This window comes from Anser cygnoides, chromosome 1 (genome assembly GCF_040182565.1).
Source record: "Anser cygnoides isolate HZ-2024a breed goose chromosome 1, Taihu_goose_T2T_genome, whole genome shotgun sequence".
Lineage (NCBI taxonomy): Eukaryota > Metazoa > Chordata > Aves > Anseriformes > Anatidae > Anser > Anser cygnoides.
This window is the reverse complement of record NC_089873.1, coordinates 14,403,586-14,422,740: the sequence shown is the minus strand read 5'-3', so window position 1 is coordinate 14,422,740 and position 19,155 is coordinate 14,403,586. Positions and strand designations below refer to the sequence as shown.

Here is a 19,155-nt window from a genome sequence, read left to right as displayed (position 1 = left end):
GAGTTACTAGCAAATTCTTCCCAGTTCGGCCTATTTCCCACATTCTTTGCTTACAATACAGTACACTACATTCTGCATTATGAACTTACAGCCACTTCTCAGTGAAGTTTTGAAGACTGCACTTATGTTCTCCCTTCAGTTGGCTCTACAAAATCCTTCTATTCTGGAATAGTTGGAGCATCTGAGCAGAGAGGTATTCAACTCCTCAGCCCATGTTCATCTGCAACACTGTCAGTCCTCCTCTATAGCATAAAGAACTTCTGCAGTGTTTATTTTGTGCTAGTAACATTCTGGAGACAGAGTCAACACAGTTGACCATCTATCTTAAGGCTACCAAAAACCACAGTGGAAAACGTTGCAAAACATTTACACGAACCGAAGTCATTCTGTGTCATCCCCCTTCACACCGAACCTCTCCCCAGGATCTGAAGGCTGCCGGAGTATCTGGCAGGGAGTACAACCCAGCATATGGCTTGCACGCAGGGGAGCCAGCCAGCCATCATAAGCAACTATGCAAGTATCTCCACGTGCTGTCTACCTGAGCAGAAGGAACTGTCAGGCAGACTGCATGCATCTCTGCATGTTGCATTTAAGTGACAGCAAACACAAAGCACACATTCCAACTCGATCACTGAAAAACAGACTCCTCAGAGTCTTCTAGAAGCTTTTGTTGATCAATACTAATTATTCCGTTATTCCACCCCTCTTTCCTACAGTGGTTTTGGAAAGGTTTTGAGGTTTAAAATGAAGAGTATTATCTTCAGCCCATAGACAAAGCAGTGACAATGCAAGGACATTAAATGCAGAGCCAAGGCCATACTGAGTCTGATTTTCAGCATCTCCCAAAGCCACTGTAACATCCTCCATCCGAACGTAGCTCCCTCCACCACACACCTTGGCAAGCACACACAGCGTGACTCGTGCAGCTCTGGAAGGAGCATGCCATGCGTACTCCACGCCATTTTCTAAATATTCACAACTGCACTTATACAATTTTACAGGCTACAGAACTAGTTGATCTCTCTTGTTCTAGCTATTTTTGCTCTTGAAAAATAAAGTACTAAAGCAGAATGAAAATAAGCTGACCAGTATTTTATGGATAATTTTCCATATTCTCATCTTCATATTCTCATCTCCATATTCTCATCTTCTCATCCACACCTTGAGTACTGTGTTCAGTTTTGGGCCCCTCGCTACAAGAAGGACATGGACGTGCTCGAGAGAGTCCAGAGAAGGGCAACGAAGCTGGTGAGGGGTCTGGAGAACAAGTCTTACGAGGAGCGGCTGAGGGAGCTGGGCTTGTTCAGCCTGGAGAAGAGGAGACTCAGGGGCGACCTTATCGCTCTCTACAGGTACCTTAAAGGAGGCTGTAGCGAGGTGGGGGTTGGTCTGTTCTCCCATGTGCCTGGTGACAGGACGAGGAGGAATGGGCTAAAGCTGTGCCAGGGAAGGTTTAGGTTGGATGTTAGGAAGAACTTCTTTACTGAAAGGGTTGTTAGGCATTGGAATGGGCTGCCCAGGGAAGTGGTTGAGTCACCATCCCTGGAGGTCTTTAAAAGACATTTAGATGTAGCCCTTAGTGATATGGTTTAGTGGAGGACTTGTTAGTGTTAGGTCAGAGGTTGGACTAGGTGATCTTGGAGGGCTCTTCCAACCTAGACGATTCTGTGATTCTGTGATCTTCAGGAGGTGTCTACTATATTTCTGAGGTAAGAGGTACGACAACTGTTTACTAGTTTGAAAGAAGGGCTTCTTTCAAATAATCCATAAAAAAGTAATCCATAACTGCACGCTTATTAACAGAAGATTTCAAATAGAAGACTTAGAATTAAGTAAATAATTCACCAGAACTTTTGTCCTACAGTTTTGTAACTTACCACTGAACCTCTGGCTCACTCTTCTCACTTGACGTCTCCTTAATTGCACAGTTGTTACCAGCGTCTTCTGGAGCTGCATTATAAACAGTAGTTGGCAGTGGTACAGGTAGGCTCGCAGCATTATCAGTTTGCTCCCCATTTTCACCACTGTTGTTATACCCATCGTTAGCACCGTTGTTACTACTTATATTTCCTCCACCAGCTGCATGAGGAGATACGGTAACAAGGGGAAAGTTTTCTGTCTTTGAGCCACTTTTTCTAGCTTCTCGTTGTCTCTTACGGTATTCTAGTAAGGATACCTACGGAAAAAAAGATTAGAAGAAAGTTTGTTTCCTTCTTGCCATTTTCAGTTAAATATATTCCTTTAGTAAGACATACCATTTACTTGGCTCTAAAAGACGGGCATAGTTGAAGGTATCTCACCACACCTGCAGTGAATTTACAGATCTAGTAATGGCTATCAAAGAAGACGCAAAGAAAGGCTTCTGCCGAGAGGAGGTATGTACTTTGCCTCTGAAGAGGCAGAAGTTTACGGAACAGCAAAAGGTTCACTGCTGAAGCCCTTCTGCTGGTTGAAGCGACAAGGGACTTCACAGCCCCTCCTGGAACCGCAGTGTTACTAAGAGGACAGCAATATCGTAATGCTAATTTTAAGAGACTTGAGTCACTCTCACTCTGCCTACCTCATGTGAAAAACAGACCAAAATTTTGCTTCACTTCACTGCATAGATCAAAAGATACTGAGCTTTTCATATTTTTTTCTTAATATAAAAGATCTGTGACTTAGAATGACATTCGTTTTGCAACTTGTTTTAAATTAGTATCTTTACCGCACTCTGAGATACTGATTCAGAGTGTATTTCAATGATAAAATTCAAGTAAAAATGTTTATTTGCAAAACCAATGACACAGGACGGGACATGTGGTTCTACTTTATATATACATATGTGTATATTTTATTCTTTTTTGTGTGCATACATATACACACGATTTTATATAAAAATTAGTGCATAGACACTACTATAGAATATTACTTTCACTAAGAAAAACAGATTATCAAATACTTTCATATGTCTATTTACAATTTGAATGCCGAAATACTGACCCCTTCAGACCTGCTTTGTTTAGTAAGAGAATTAGTTTTGCGGAAATTGTTTTATGACTTTATTCCCTTCCTTCCACTTATCAGCGATCTACTCTGAACCCTCTTTATAACACAAAACAATAAACTGAAGTGCAATAACAACAAAAAATTAAATGGTTTATATTCTCAGTAAAAGCAGACATCCATTTCTACTCAGAGACAGAAACCAAGAAGTCCTGGTTTGTTAGCAGTCCTAGGTGGTGGTTTTCTATCTATTAAAAACTCATCTGTATGCCAGGGTATGAAGAGTCAAAACACTATTAAGAGAACGTCTAGGCTAAGAACTATCTTGTTTTGAAACAATTCACGTTATTTCCACATCACTGGGATCCCTTGAAGAAGACTGCTTTAAGCAAAGCTTCAATGTTAAGAATGGACAAGTTTTACGAAACATGGCCAGGACGTACAATATTGAAACAGGATGAACTTGTATAATGCTGAGAGAAACTAAAGGAAGCAATGCCCATCGAAACACTGCGATATGGGGTGTCCTCTTCTAACAACTGTGTAAGAACATGCACGTCTTACCAGATCTTAGCACAAGGCTTCTAATTATTATTCTCCTACAGAAATCCTGAGTTCTCCCCTCACCTTAAATGAGAATTGTTTTCCCTCTTTTTAGACTGCAAAGTGTAATTAAATTTGTGTGTCTGTCCCTGGAAAACCTTAAAATCATTCTTTCAGGGGTACAGACCAAATTATTTCTGGCTATTGCCTTCAACTGAGACCTTTACACGTGAATTCTAAGGGGACTGGGGAGGGAGGGGGGAGGCAGAGGGAGAACCTCTCACACAACTCAGGACCAGGTAAGAACACTGCTACGGCCTTATTTCAGTTATATCTCAGTATAAAGAGAGATAAACACAAAATCCAGTTCTGATGGCAAACTTCTGAGGGTCATGAGCATTCCCTCGCAGGATGTCCCAGAGCACAGCAGAAGGGGCAAGTGCAAGGGGGCAGGATGGGACCAAAAAAATCAAAACCCCATCGTGCATGCACGTTATGTACACGTGTATACACACAAATAATACACCTCTAGTCCCCTGACCATTACTTTCACGAAGAAAATAAATCACATTAATTTCTACTGTCTGTTTATGAGACAGAACTGCATAAGCTGCTGCACTGGGAACTATTGCCAAGGAGCAGAGGGAGTTTAACCTGGCAGCACGGTCAAGACATTTATGCAGGTTAACCTCCAGTTTTGGTTCCAGCTGACCATGACCGAAGAACTTACCTACAGGGGCTGTTTGAGAAGAGTAGCAAGTTTATACTGTGCTTATCTTCCAAAAAAAGAAATCAAGCCAAAAAAAAGATTTCTTGTAACTATGGATTTGTGTAGTCAATAACAGCAAAACCAAGGTACCTTAAGTACTTCAAAATTGGAATTTTCAAGTGTTAGTATCATAAACCCTAGTGCAACCTCCTGTAGTAACTCATAAGAGATGTTCCCAGTATACGATTAAATTGGTAGTATTCTAACAGAATGGAATATTTTAATACTTGGTGGCACAAGCAACTATTTTCAAACCTGAAAAGCAGTTATTTATTGAGCATTTCATTTAAGACTCATAAGAAATAACATTAAAATAGAAAAAAGTGAATTTGTATATATAGTTTTTAAAAATTAAATTTACTAATGGATGTACGCAACATTACTCTTTGCTCTTCGTGAGTTCTCCTGAATAATGCCTACAGTGTAGTAAATAAAGTTTAGCTGACAATTGTTTTTTGTTGTTGTTGTTGTTATTTTTAGTATGCTTCTTTCTGTTAGAGAAATATCGTTACCAGACTATGTAAGAAAAACCAAACGATTCTTAAAATTATAACCTTTTTCTTTTGTGGAGGATTCTGGGGTGTGCAATTTCCATCCATCAAGTTGTCGTTATTGACAGTCCTTCCAAAGCCAGATGCAATTCCATCTTCTGAAGTACAAAAAACAGATGCTTCCATGAACATGCCTCTAGCATCGTCTTGAATCAGGCACTTTGACTCGCTTATTCTGAATCCACCTCCTACCTCCAACTGATGTGAAGGGGTCAAGTCCCTCAAATTAGAATTCATTGAGAAATTTACACCTGTCCTGTCGGGACTTTTTACCCAGGAAGAATAAATTGTGCCCCGTCCACAATGAGCAGTTTCTAATTGGCTGTTTGAATCAGTCCTATCATGTGTGGGGGCTTCCAGGTTTTTATGCAGTGCACTTTGCTCAATAACTTCGAGTCCCAGCTGGAGGTCTGACACAGATTCCATTTCGCCAGTGCACTGCCGAGTGACATCAGTCCTATTCCTTGGACTGGAATATCCAATAGTCTTTATTTCTTGCAGACCCATTTCTGTCAGGTTGGAATTTCTGAAAGAATTCAGTGCTAGAATCGATGCTCTGTCATATCCCTGCACGAAGAAAGAACAAGTCAGCTCTTTTTCCATGCTGCAACATGATTACAACTATTCTGACGTTCATCTATGCCTTTAAATGGCATTAAAACCTTGCAGTACCATGAGTTTAAGAAACAGCTGTGTAGCCAGACACTTATTTCCACTACTGCCATTAAAAGCATTTTAATGAAATATGTACAAACCAAAGTCAAAATAAACTTTTAATACCAGGTTTGACTTATGACTGGCAGAGGAAGAAGAGGAGCTTCAACAGGAACAAGTCCCTAGTTACAAAGGCCTTGCTTAACTTAAGCATAAAAGGGATCCTTAGTGTCAACACATTTACTTCAAGAAAAAATGTTGGTGGGGTAATGGTGGAAGCTTTTCTGAACACTTTACAATTTTAACACCATTATCAAAAATCAGTATTCTGTAGAGGTAAAAATTGAGAAGTTACAGAAACTGACTTCTGTACTCCTTGAAACTCTGTTAACCATGAAAAATCCAGCACAGAAGTATGGCTAGAAGTATCTCTTCTAAATTAACCTGTTTTGAGGCGTTCATGAATCCTTTTAAAATCATTTGCAATATAATGCAAAGTTATTAAGTAAAACTCTTCTTTTTAAGTCAGATAAACACTCATATTCAATGACACTAGTTTAGAAGTAATTAGTAAATTCAATCAACAGCTATGATCACATGAAAAACTGTGTATTTCAACATTTAACATTTTGACCTAAAAATAAGTAAGCTTTATATATACATCCACACTTGGCCCAAAGGAAAGAATATTTAGACCATTCATTTGCAAGATCAACCAAAAGTGAATTTCTCCAGAAATCAACAGTTGATTTTTTTATTGCTAATTACTTCTACCTATTCCTTTTAGGCACTATAAATTTTATGGTTCAACATATTTATGCTTATTTTGTAGGTATCACACAATTCAAATTCCATATTGTTGTAGAACTTGGTCACTCCTTTTGGATGCAGATATTCCTGTGGAAGTTCTCATATCTATGAATCACGTTGCCCTCTAGTGGTTCAACCACACAGCTTGATCCTCTACATTGGAATATATCCTTATCTGGGAATACTCTGGGCCCATCCCAGCAGCACCTGCTGTAGCTCAAATAATCCACTTGAAACACATTTGTTACATTTCTTCTGTACTCTCCCACTCTAACCTTAATTAGGTTCAACCAAAACATTTAAGAGATGCTGGTAACAAGAAGACATGTTAATGTAAACCTAAATACAGCCTGAAAAGCACAAGTGCTGTTTTTCTGTAAGTTGCAGTGGTTATTGCTCATCCGCAACAACCAATACGATTTTTAAGTGACAAAAAAAATGGAGAAAAGCACCAGTTTAAGATAGAGGAAAAGTGGAAACATACAATAATAGACAAATAAAACCTGTAAGGAAGACAAATTCCACAAAACTTGCAATGGCGGTGAAAAGTATTTACCGAAAGTCTTGTTTCTTGATAAAATCAAGAAACCTTTTGCAGTTTTTTGGAAACATCCTTACCTCTTGACTGTAAGCTCGCCTTTTTATTTCTGGGGAACTGTCAGGTGAGGAAATATTCTAAACGAAGAAGAAATTGCACGTTAACTGTTAGCCTAGAGAAACAGCACACTCCCTTGTAATAGGAGCACAAATGTTGATTTACCAAGAATGATAAAAATCTAAGCACACCAAAATCCATTATAAATCTCACCTCAAAGTGCATGGTATTCCCATGGATACATGGAGTTACAGGAGTAACTGGCGAATAAATGGGTTTGTAACCATTTCTACAGGTTTCATCTTCTGTTTTTACCCTAGGAGGAGTAGCAAACAGCGATGGCTCTGAGGCAGTGATGTCAGCATGAGTTGGTGTGGCATATGGAGAAGGAGTAGGTGTGGACGTTTCTGAGAATGCAGACTCCAACAGCTGATACAGTCTTCGTTTTTTTAGTGGTGTTGTTAGATCTGCATTAAAATTTTAAAAAGGTAGAGGAGATCTAGATATAGTAATCACAGTTAAATGCTTGATGCAATAAAATTATGAATTCCACATGAAAAATTTTGAATGAAAAATCCACATTCCACATGTCAGCTTACTAAGCTGACAGATCTCCCTTAGGGGCAGACTTCCTGAAAAATAAACTTAACAGCGTACAGAGATCAGTAAGTGTTGTTCCCCTTCCCCCACCCCAAAGGAGGGTGGAAAGAACTGCCTACATTTCCAAAAAACGTCTCCTTCTATGCATCTTTAACACTATTCAGCTAAGAAGTGGAAGTTCAAGTTCTGTACACAAGGATCATCTAATATGCTCCATATTCTCACAGAAGCATGGTTTCTAGCATGTTCCCATTTTGTATTATTCCTGACAGATTACACAACTTTTCACCTGGGTGCAACAGGGCCACTGAATTTAACAGTATGAATATACAGAACAACATCTAACCTCTTTATGTTTATATTCAAAAACATTAATCTTTTGTTAACTGTGACTGTCTGTACAGATTCACTACGAGAAATGGTTGTTACTTATTTTGTATCAATCATACTTTAAAGAAAAGGGGAAAATTAGAACAACTACTATGCAACTAAGCCTTTCTTTCCAACAACCACCAAAGATAAACTATCAGGAAACAGTGTAAGTGCCCCTGGGATTTTCATTAACTCATCGCTTTAACAACTTTTATGTACTGTATTAGTAAAAGCATCACCTGTTAAGGAACAGCTGTCATTCAGTAATAAAGGGCTTTTATTTTCACCATTGATGGCTGGACTTCTAGATCTCTCCTGTGATGGCGAATTAAATCTATCAATCACTGATGAGTTTTCTTCTTCCAAAGCTTGCTTCAACCAACGCTTTAATAAAACAAATTGAAATCAGTGATATAGCAGTTTAAAGATACATACTTCGAAAATGTATTACACATCAGTTGCCAAGCATCTTTTTTCTGCCTGAATTCATGCTACGAAATAAAGATTTATTTTTAAGTAATATGGCATGGGAAACCATAATGAAGGGAAGCATTACCTTCTTACAAGAGCCAGTAATGTTTTCCACGGGTTCTTTTTTCCTCCTCTTTTCTGAAAGGAATGGTGAAGTAAAACGAATATAGTGCTTTGGAGTAGAATATACATGTGGGCTGTATGTGAGACCTGGTAGAGAATTCAGCTGAGTAGCCAGAACTTCAGGGTCGGTGGTTATGCGCAGAGGCCTTTCTGAAACACTGTCTGCAGGCTTCCCCGTCTTGTCGCTTTTCTCACTTAACCATTCATTGACCAAGTGCTAAACAAAGAGGAAAAAAACTGTTTTATGAGTGTTTTCTATTAATGGCTTTCAGAAAGTTTTTAGTCTTATTACTCATCTAGTCATCTGTTACACAAATCAGAAGACAGCTGGGCAAGAATATGAAGACAGTTTGGTGAAATAACTGGGAGAATGAAAGGGAGCAGTATACATTTTCTCTACATAACGAAGCTTTGGTTGTTTTTCTGTAAACTAAGAACATTTAGTTCTTTTACATTTAACTTTCACTGAACATACTTCCAAGACACTTAAAATTGAGCCTGAGCACCTAAAGTCATGGAAAATTTTGTCATGCTAATTAGACAAAGTTAAGTAAATTCCTTATCAGACTTCCATGCTGTCAGGACTCTGCTTCAGTCAACATGTCAGGCAGTTGCCTTGAACATTCTTCCTTATTGTAGCTAAATTATAGCACATTTACCAAAAAGGGTATTTTTTTTTCCCCATCTGGTTCAGTGTTTTTGAAAAACATGCAAGTGGATTTTAGTTCCTGTTAACAGGGAACCAGAAATAAAACAATTGAACTCTAGTAAGTATAAAGGTCTTTGAATTAAATACTTAAGAGATTCAGACCCAAATTCTTTGTTTCAAAATATGCAGCTTTAATCATCCACTGCAATGTACAGTATAGAATAAGGCTACCTTTAGTTGCAAGCTAGTTCTCAGCTTTTTTTGAGCATTACTAGAAGATGAAGATGCTTCTTATGAAAGATTTACACAAGAAATAAAAATACCAGCATTCACTGCACTGTAGCAGCTTGAAAAAAAATTCAGTGTAGAATGCAACATCTTGTTTTGCTTGAATATTTCATCCACTTTATATTTTTAATCTTTTACACAGAACTAAATTCCCAAATTTTATAGAAGTAAGCAAAGCTAAGGACATGTGAAAATAGCACATTAAATATTCATATAGTGTTAAGGCTTTGACAGATTATCATAGCATCTTTTTTTTTTTTTTAAACAAGCCTATTTAGTTTCAAACCAGGACTTTCTCCTTACTTTAGGATGTACTGGGTAAAATACAACCAGATATTTACCCTTAAACATATCAAACAGGAAAAAACTATAGTAAAATTCAGACTTCTCAGGTGTCTTCATTCTGCTTTTTTGCAACATAAATAAAGAGGAGGAGGAGATTCTAGGCTCCCCTCTGACAAGAAGTAGTAGCGATGCAATTAATAGGATGACTCTTGTACCCTTTAAGATATATAGACAGATACATGCTACGTTTATATGTGGATTTAATTAAAATCACCTAGCAATTGTTACTGTTCATCAACAAGAAGTTTCAGTCTGTTACTTCGTCCTCTGCTTCCCCTGCCCCCATTTTCTCCCCAGTAAAACATTCAGAATAACTTGTGAAGCATGCCGAAGAAAAACAGAAATTTTTAAATGCCGTCTGCAGATTTTTAAAGCAGAGTGTTTTACTGCTTTATTCACTCCTGCAGGTTTCAAATTTTTGGAGGGCCTTTAAATACTGCAACATTTCTTCAAACTGCATGCAATGCACTGCAATAAAAGAAATTTGAAAGGAAGCACTGAAGAGTTATGAATGCTTCCTTCCCAGATATCTACGTAAACTTTTGAGTATTTAAATCCACTCACTTCAGAACAGATGTTTCAAAAGTACTGGAAACTAATTATTTTCAGATATTTAGTTCACTGCCATTGAAACACGTTCTAAAGACTGCGATGAATAAAGGAAGGAAAGCTAATTCCACCCACCCCACCTGCAATTAACAGTTTTAATTACGTTTCAGTTATATATATACAATTTCAGTCTATCTAGAAAGTACTTTCCCCAGAAAACATTTGTTCCAAAATTGTTCTGTAAGCTGTATTTTGGAAGTGTCTTAAAAATCTAAAGTAACACCTCCTAATAGATGTAACTCAACTTTAAAAGCTTGATTTATTACCAGTGAGTGTCCAGGTAATGGTAATTTTTAAAGAAGAAAGGCATTTTTTTTTATCCATACATAGCTAAGATATAAATGCAGCTGTCTACGCTTTTTATAAACCTCTGTTCAAAGTCCATCCTCTCCTCCCCACCCTCCAGAGACTTACCTTCTTCGTTTTAGGATACTTAGTAGGACATTTATTAAGTGCTGGAGCTTCTGTTTCAGTAACCATTTCTGTAACAACAGTTTCTGTTTCGGGCTCCGCTACCAGTGCGGCACTCTCAGTTTCATTATGCTGTGAAGTTACTTCCACATCAGGAGAAGACGGCTGGATATCTGAACACATGCTCACAGTTCTGTGTCGTCTACGCTGTTGTCCAATATGAGTTCTACTCCGAGAGAAGCTTTTTCTCTGTTTAGCTCTATTAACCTTGGCTGGGGTGGGCTTGGTGGCAGTTTCTTCTTTTGCTGGTTCCTGGTGCAAAACAGAAAATTAGTAGATGGATCTCATACACACGTAAACCTACATCTCTTTCTTAAAATAAACTGTTATCAGTTCCTCCTTCTTTATACGTCAAAAAAAGCCTCTCATTTCTGTTTTTAGAGCTAAAACACTTTAAAGTTACTATTTCTACTCTACTTCAAGGCAGACTACCATGCTTCCCATACTTTCCTCGCAAGCATCACTGGGAGAGCATTCACACAGACCAGTCACCTGTCAGATCACTGCAGGTTTGTACAGGAACTCCTATACCACATTCATTCATCTATAGGCTAGAAATCATCTGCTTACACTATTATGTCTTTCAGTTCAATATCCTTTCTGTAACTTACAGTTTGCTGAGTGTTTAGAATTGCCATAAGGGACTTAACAGCAAGCTGACAGATACTATCCATGGAAACAACCCAAACTGAGAATCTGTGGGATTATTTGCAAAGGAGAACTAGTATCCAGCAACAATAGACTGAAAAATTGTTTATTATGTATTAAGGATGGCCTGCAAGAAGGATTCAGAACAAACTAAGCCTTAATAATTCCTTTGAAAGAAAAGACTACAACCTCTTCTGAATAACCCACTGGAAGAACAAGCCTTTCTCTACTGGTTATGGAGGGTGCCTGAAGAAAACCAACTCCTGTGCATAAAATGAGCATCAGTAAACACCTCCCACCTTGAACTTCAAAGACAGACCGAATTATATAGTAGCTCTGTGTGTACGCACTCTCACATAAACTAATGTAACTGAAATTCCTTGTTAAATTTTATTAACATTTACCTGAGGGGTGGGGTGGGGTCAACAGAAAACATGACGTCAAAGTCCTATCCAGATTTTGGTAAAATATATTTGAGTTCAGGTAATAAAAAGTTTCATACATCTTAAAGTGCAGATCAACATCCAAACTGATCAACATCGCCTTTTAAAAAGCCAGCTTTAAAATAAAAGTTCCAGGTAAATACCTGAATAAACTCAGTGTCATTGAGAATCTGTGCTTCCTTGCATTCTGATTTAACTTCAGTTTTTGCTGTGCTGATCCTTTCCAAAGCCTGTTCTCTTCTTTTTTCTCTTTTTTCTAGTCTGGCAAAAGCTTGCAGGATAGCTTCCATCTTCCGTTCTTCTCTTGTCTGATGGATTTAATAACAATCATCATCAAATTTCAGTCAATCTTTCGCATCTGTAAATACTGTGATTTTTTAAGTGCTTCAGAACATGTACAGTGTATGTTGACATGCAGATCACTTTCAGCAAAGCTCAGAGGAGAGGGAGATGTTAGAATGACTGCAATTATTGCAGACTTTTGAAGAAAGGCTTGCATTCTCATCAACCGTGACAAACAAGAGAGGGTCCTGCTTTAGATTAAAGAACTTACTAAACAGACATTTACTAGTATACCACTGGCATACAAACATAATAACACACATCGCTGGGTTACTTACAACCACGTGTAATATTTAAAACGCAATGAAATGCTCATGACCAAAACCATGAAATTTTACTATACACACAGTAGTACCACAACAAAAAGCTTCACTACTCTCTGACTCGATTTTCCAAAGTGCCATAAAGTATATCAAAATATGCAACCAGCATCCAAGAATCACTAATTCAAAGAAAGATAACTTTGGGTCACCCACAGAAGTTACATTTTCTGTCAATCAGTAATTAAAGTCTAGTCCTATTAAAGAGGTAGCTCCCTATCTGCACAGAGCTCTGCTTAAGACAGCACAGATGCTGCAGAATCGAGGGCTCTATTACAAGTTTTATTTATTTTCAATGCCTGCAGCTCAGCAAGAGTACATAGATAGCAACAGCGTGTTTGCATCAAAGAGAATGCCTGTAAGTATATTGCTCTTTTGAGTGAATGAGGAACCCAGTTTTGCTTTTGCCACTGAGCCTGCCTTTGTTTGAATGGTAAAACACATGCAAACTTCCATTATTTGCAACCTTCGTGATGGAGACGGAATAATAATTACATCTGTAACTACTACAGCAACCACGCTGTAACGTAGTTCCATATGGTTTTACTTCAGTAAGAATACCAAACCAAAGTAAAGCACCCAAAAACAAACAGAAAAGTGCCAGTATGTCATTTGGACCAAGAGCAGCATATCCAACAGTGCCCACTGAGCATCACAAGACACTGCAGTATGTTAAAACCAGAGCTCATGCTGTCATTCTTCAGATTTCATATTAAAATGCAATTTATTAACATGAAGAGATTTTACTTTCTGATGTCAAGTAGAGTTAAAAATACAAGTCTTACTAATTTTGCTACTGACATTTCTAGAAATACTGACCAAAAGGAAAGTAAATCCCTCCCCCTTAACTTCTGTAAGGCCTGGGCAGATGCAGTTTTGGTGCGCCACCTTCAAATTAATTTATAAAGTTCGGTTTAATCTGATCTGTTATCCTAATCAAATACAATTTTGTTTCCATAGGTCACAATGCAAGTATACTGTTTGACAGGCTTCTCAAGTTAGATTCCTTTTTCTAAAACATTGCATTGACCAAATTATCATCACCCCACCTTAAGGAAAAACAACAAACAGTATATAATTATCTGAGGAAAGGAGAGCATCAGTGGAGCTGTCACACCCAGAAAATATAAATAAAGAAGAAATGAAACAGTAATTTAAAGAACATATCTGCAATTTTAGGGAAAAAAAAGTTTCACTACTGAAAAAAAAACTGATAACATCTGAACGCAGTTTTCATAAATTAGTAAATTATTAGTTAATAGTGGTTTGCTACAATTCCCCAAAATTAAAAATAATATCAGGCTTATTTTTAACATAGTACTCATCCTCCTTTCAGGTTAATAAAATTGTGGTGAATGATTCTGAGTTAGGGATGTCACAGAATTACAAAATGGTTTGGGTTGGAAGGGACCTTAAAGACCACCCAGTTCCAACCCCCTGCCATGGCAGGGACACCTCCCACCAGACCAGGCTGCCCAAAGCCCCATCCAGCCTGGCCTTGAACACCTCCAGGGATGGGGCATCCACAGCTTCTCTGGGCAGCCTGTGCCAGGGCCTCACCGCCCTCAGAGTGAAGAATTTTTCTGATGTCTATTCCTCTTTCAGTTTAAAGCCATTCCCCCTTGTCCTATCGCTGCACCCCTGACAAGGAGTCCCTCCCCAGCTTTCCTGCAGGCCCCCTTTAGGCACTGGAAGGCCGCTGTAAGGTCTCCCTGCGGCCTTCTCTACTCCAGGCTGAACAACCCCAACTCCCTCAACCTGTCTTCATGGGAGAGCTGCTCCAGCCCTCTGGTCATCCTCATGGCCTCCTCTGGACTCATTCTAATACCTCCATGTCCTTCTTGTGCTGAAGGCCCCAGAGCTGAACACAGGGCCTCAGGAGGAGCCTCATGAGAGCAGAGCAGAGGGGCACAATCCCCTCCCTCGCCCTGCCGGCCACGCTTCTGTTGATGCAGCCCAGGACACAGTTGGCTTTCTGGGCTGCAAGCGCACATTGCTGGGTCATGTTGAGCTTCTCATCCACCAGCACTCCCAGGGCCTCCTCTTCAGGGCTGCTCTCAATAAAGTCACCCTACTAACAGAAGGTAAATATGCTGAAGCAGCCTGAAGTTTGCTTAAGAAGGCAACAAAAACCAAGTGATTACTGCTCGCTTTCCACAGGCACTTATGTGCTATTTGTCGTGTGCTATATTGTAGTCCAAAGATTCCACTGCAGTTTTTGACAGTTTCATGAAGGGACCTTCAAAATTTATCAAGTCCAACTGCCCGACCACTGCAGAGCTAGTTATTACTTAAAGAAAATATTAAGCGTGTTACCCCAATGTCACTTCAACACTGACAGACATGGGGCATCAGCCACCTCTGTAAAAAACCTGTTCCGGTGTTTGGTCACTCTCACAACGAAGAAATTTTTCCTGACGTCCAGTCTGAAGCTCCCCTGGTGCAGCTCTGTGCCATTCCCCTGCATCCTGTCATCGGTTACTGGGAGCAGAGACCGGCACCTCCCCCTGCACGTCTCCTCCTCAGGAGGCTGCACAGAGCAGTGAGGCCGCCCCTCAGCCTCCTGTTCTGGGTGTCCTCAGCCCCTCCTCACAGGACCTGCCTTCCTGCCCTTGTACAAGCTTTGCTGCCCTCCTCTAGAGGCTTTCAAGGACTTTAATGTCCTTTTTCTATCGTGTAGCCCAGAACCACATCAAATATTCAAGGTGAGGCTGCACCAACCATAAATGTAGCAGGAGAATCACTGGCTGCCTGTGCTTTTAATGCACCCCAACCCCTTGGCTGCTGGGGCATGCTGTCACCAGCACCCCCCCAAACCCCTTCCTGCAGAGCTGCTCTCCAGCCACTCGTCTCCCCATCTGCCTGTGCCTGCCATTACCCCCTTCTGCGTAAGTACTGCACGCATTCACAGCTAACAGCTGAGAGGGCAAAGTAAAATGTCATGGAAACAAAGCAGAAGCTTTTATGCAACACTGATACGAATTATTCAGAAGATCCAGAGGATGCTTTCATGAAGAAAAAGAACTAAGTTGCAGAATTCATACGCATTCAAGAGACAAACCCAGTAATGGCAAAAATCTGTAAACAGGTCACGGAACAGCAGGAGCGTAAAGCCTTCTAAAGCGAGAATTCAAGGCCAAAACTAGCTGCCTCATGCTAATGCTAATTATCAGTAATTCCTCTCTAGTGCGAATAATTCATTTTCTCACCATCTACTTTCTCACTTCACCAAAAAAATCATCTAATTGCACTCTAGCAGAACCTGGTTAGATTTGAAAAAGACTGCAGTTACCTGCAGTGCCATTAGATAAAGCAGATGAGCTACCTACCACTTGGATGGCACATCATCCAATTACACTGATGAAAAAGCAGGTGCAATGGTCAACCGTCATAAAAACTTTAGAGAAAAGCTTTAAAATAACGTTGACAGTTCAGCAAATGGAACAAAACTCTCACTGTCATTTTGAATCTTAAAACAATGCCAAAGAAATAATTAGCCTAATAACTTTCAGATATCAGAATCAAAGATGGATGTCTACAGACTTGATGAAACATCCTTTTGAATATACCAAGTAATTAACAGGACATTAAGATGAACACTTGTCCTAAATGTGTTGAAAGGACATCTGGTATGAGCAACATTGAATAATGTCAGACAACTGAAATGCTGATCTTGTGATTGTACCAAGAGGAAAGATGCCACAGCAGCAATTGCCTTAAGCTGCAGACAAGAAGTACTTTAAATGTCATTTCAAGTCTTTATGCACAAAATAGCTCTTGGCAGGTAATCATACGCTAAATCCAGGAGAGAATAAAAAGCAAACACTAATTCAATGACAAAACAGTGTTGTACTACACACAGCATGATATAAATACAATAGAGATAAAGGAATTACATAATGGCATATAGTCTCTGGATCAAACTGAATACTATTCAATTTAAAATTCACCAACAGAGAACACACTGGAACGAAGAAGTTGAAAAAGTGAAAAAAAGTGTCAGTAAGATAAAGAAGAGGTAGAAGGTCTAATGACTTACTTTTCAGTTCTTAAGTATATGGAAACAAAAACAAGACTAACTTCAAGGAAAGCGAAAGGATAATAATCCTTATCGCACACTGTGTGTAGCATAAATAACCTGTTAGGGAAGATGGGGGAGGTGGGGGAGTAAGGCAGCAGGCAGCATGGCCAACCTTATATTGAAGGCCAACTTCCCTTTGTTTTAATATAACATTTCCTAGACTGTTGATTCAACAGCAGAAAGATGTTAAATGTTCATCTTTGTTTCCACATTCCTCCCCCACCAACCTCCAACTCACCATGTACAACATCCATTCACTACACCTCTGAATTACTCTCTCCTCCCTAAAACCAGTTCCCTTTCTTGTTTATCCTTTTGTGCTACTATATGGTGTTTAGCTTCAAGTCAGAAAAGATTAAAAAAAAGAGATCATTATTTAACGTACATTCGTATAACAAATGACAACAAGAAAAAATGTTGACAATGTTTCCTCTCTGAAATTTTTAGCTCTCCTGACATGCCTAATCATCACCGAAGTCCGTGCAATTCAGGTACAACTGTATCAAAAATAGCAGGACAGCAAGCGAGAATTGTGAAAGGTCTAGAAAGAACAGCAACTCATCTAAGTCTATGTACTTAATTGCAAGTGGTTTTCCATATTAACGCATATCTAAGCACAGGCACACACAGTTACACAAAAACACGAGAATATGATGCTTTCCTTTTAATACAGGGTAACAGTATTACCACTACAAACACCCAGTTCTTAAACAGAATACAAAGGCACGTTTCTTTATATTTTACCATCAGAACACAGCCCCAGAGTTGGCTGTTTGTTTGTTTTGGTAGGGTGGGGAGGGAAGTATCAGAATTGTCTTTTTACATTTGGTGGATTTAGCAATAAATTCTTGCCGAACTTGTGCTCAATCATTGCTGTTTGTAGTCTTTGACTTGGGTTGACAGCTTCATAGAAGGCAAGCCTACCAACACTAGTCTATAAGACACCAACTCAGATCTGAATTGCTACATAAACAGTTAACTATTAATGGAAGTTAAGTTAAAATGAAATATACAGAAAGAGAACTTGCAAATAAGATAACCTACCTGAGACATGCGAAGTAGCATTTAGAATTGAATCAGTGTGCAATATTCAGAAAGTGATAGATCGTCTTTACAACAAACTCATGGCCAAGAAAATAGTTGGTTTTGACACTCGAACAGGTGCAAGTTAGAAGTCTTGAACCATACTTCTGAAAGACTTCATCTCTCTCCCTACTAAGTTAATGCATGTGCAAAAGCTGCACATATCTAGATATGCTCTTGTACAAAGAAGCAAAATAAGTCTGTTCAGAAGAGTGGTTACAAGTAGAACACTTTAAAGTCATGAGCAGTGAAGTGTTAGAAGAAAGAGGTTTTCCAAATAAAAACTGTATACAAAAAGTGAGCATAGGCAAAATGATAGCATTTAGAATGTTCCAAATACTAGTATTGCATTATGCATCTTGGTCAAGATTTTGATTTAATCTATTTGAAGCATCTCACATTTTGAATGCCCAACACAAAAGCACATTTTATAATACCAGTGTTCATAACACTGTTCTATACCAACCTCTGAAAATTAAGGATTTCTGAGGCTTTTTAAGTTGGGAACTCAAAAAAAATTAGTACCATCTATAAAACAGCCATTAAAAATAATGTGCAATAATAAGAAGTGAAGAAAATCAATTCTACTTGATTTCTACAGACTTTTTTTTTTAAAGCAATAGGAAGTTATATACATTTGAAGATAAAAGCAGATTTTTGTCAGAAAGCAATGATCAAGCCAGATGAAATGCTCTCACTCAAATAGCAAGCCTTGCATTTGAAGTTGAAGATCATATAAGGATCTGACTTCATATATACTCAGATTCTAAACGCCTACAGAAAGGCAGCAATTAGCATGGGAAGAGCAGGTGTCACTAAGCCTTAGTGACAACTTTAGGCAGCTACTTGCTTCCCAACTTACCATCTTCCTTTTCCTTTCTGCAATCTGCTCCTCTGATTCCATTTCTACTTCATTGCTAATGGGAGTTTTTTCTTCTATATCATCAATAAAATCTGGCTCCTGAAAGATGGAAATGACTGCTTTACAGAAGCTCCACTACTCCTGCAAACTAGGGAATACTAAAAGCTACACAGAACCAAGAATCCTCAGATCACTACTTCAAAAGTAACCAAGCCAATATATCAAGATAAAATGTAAAAAAGCTGACATCCACTTGTACCTTTGCATAAACCTGTAAATATAACCACTTGACTAGATCTTTTTCAATCTGAGCTTAGACACATCTGTATCTTTTTCTTAAGCATACTGATCTTACTGAAATTTTGGTGTCCCATCCCCAGCCACCCACCCACCCCCAACCCCCCAGATTATTAGAATTAAACCTGCAGTCCAACAGAAACTTTTGGGCACTAACACTGGCCACTGATCCAGCCACTTCTTAACGAGTTAAAGAATTAGGAGCTTACATTATACATCCGTTGGAAAAAAAAGGCATTATAAT

The 19,155-nt window shown here is 38.9% G+C and overlaps 1 protein-coding gene across 8 annotated transcripts in view; it reads right to left on the bottom strand.

The window, feature by feature from the left end:
- Positions 1–19,155, bottom strand: part of KMT2E (lysine methyltransferase 2E (inactive)) — a 67,466-nt gene that overhangs the window by 5,809 nt on the left and 42,502 nt on the right. For 7 of the 8 annotated variants that reach the window (XM_048068448.2, XM_048068447.2, XM_066987455.1 and 4 more), the window contains 9 exons: positions 18,615–18,713; positions 12,070–12,234; positions 10,779–11,087; positions 8,436–8,690; positions 8,119–8,263; positions 7,121–7,374; positions 6,931–6,987; positions 4,852–5,415; positions 1,878–2,176 (listed from right to left, as the gene is read on the bottom strand). In XM_048068448.2, coding sequence (XP_047924405.2) covers positions 1,878–2,176; positions 4,852–5,415; positions 6,931–6,987; positions 7,121–7,374; positions 8,119–8,263; positions 8,436–8,690; positions 10,779–11,087; positions 12,070–12,234; positions 18,615–18,713 — 2,147 coding nt within the window. The remainder of the gene's footprint in view (positions 1–1,877; positions 2,177–4,851; positions 5,416–6,930; positions 6,988–7,120; positions 7,375–8,118; positions 8,264–8,435; positions 8,691–10,778; positions 11,088–12,069; positions 12,235–18,614; positions 18,714–19,155) is intronic. The other variant, XM_048068451.2, reaches the window with a different exon arrangement.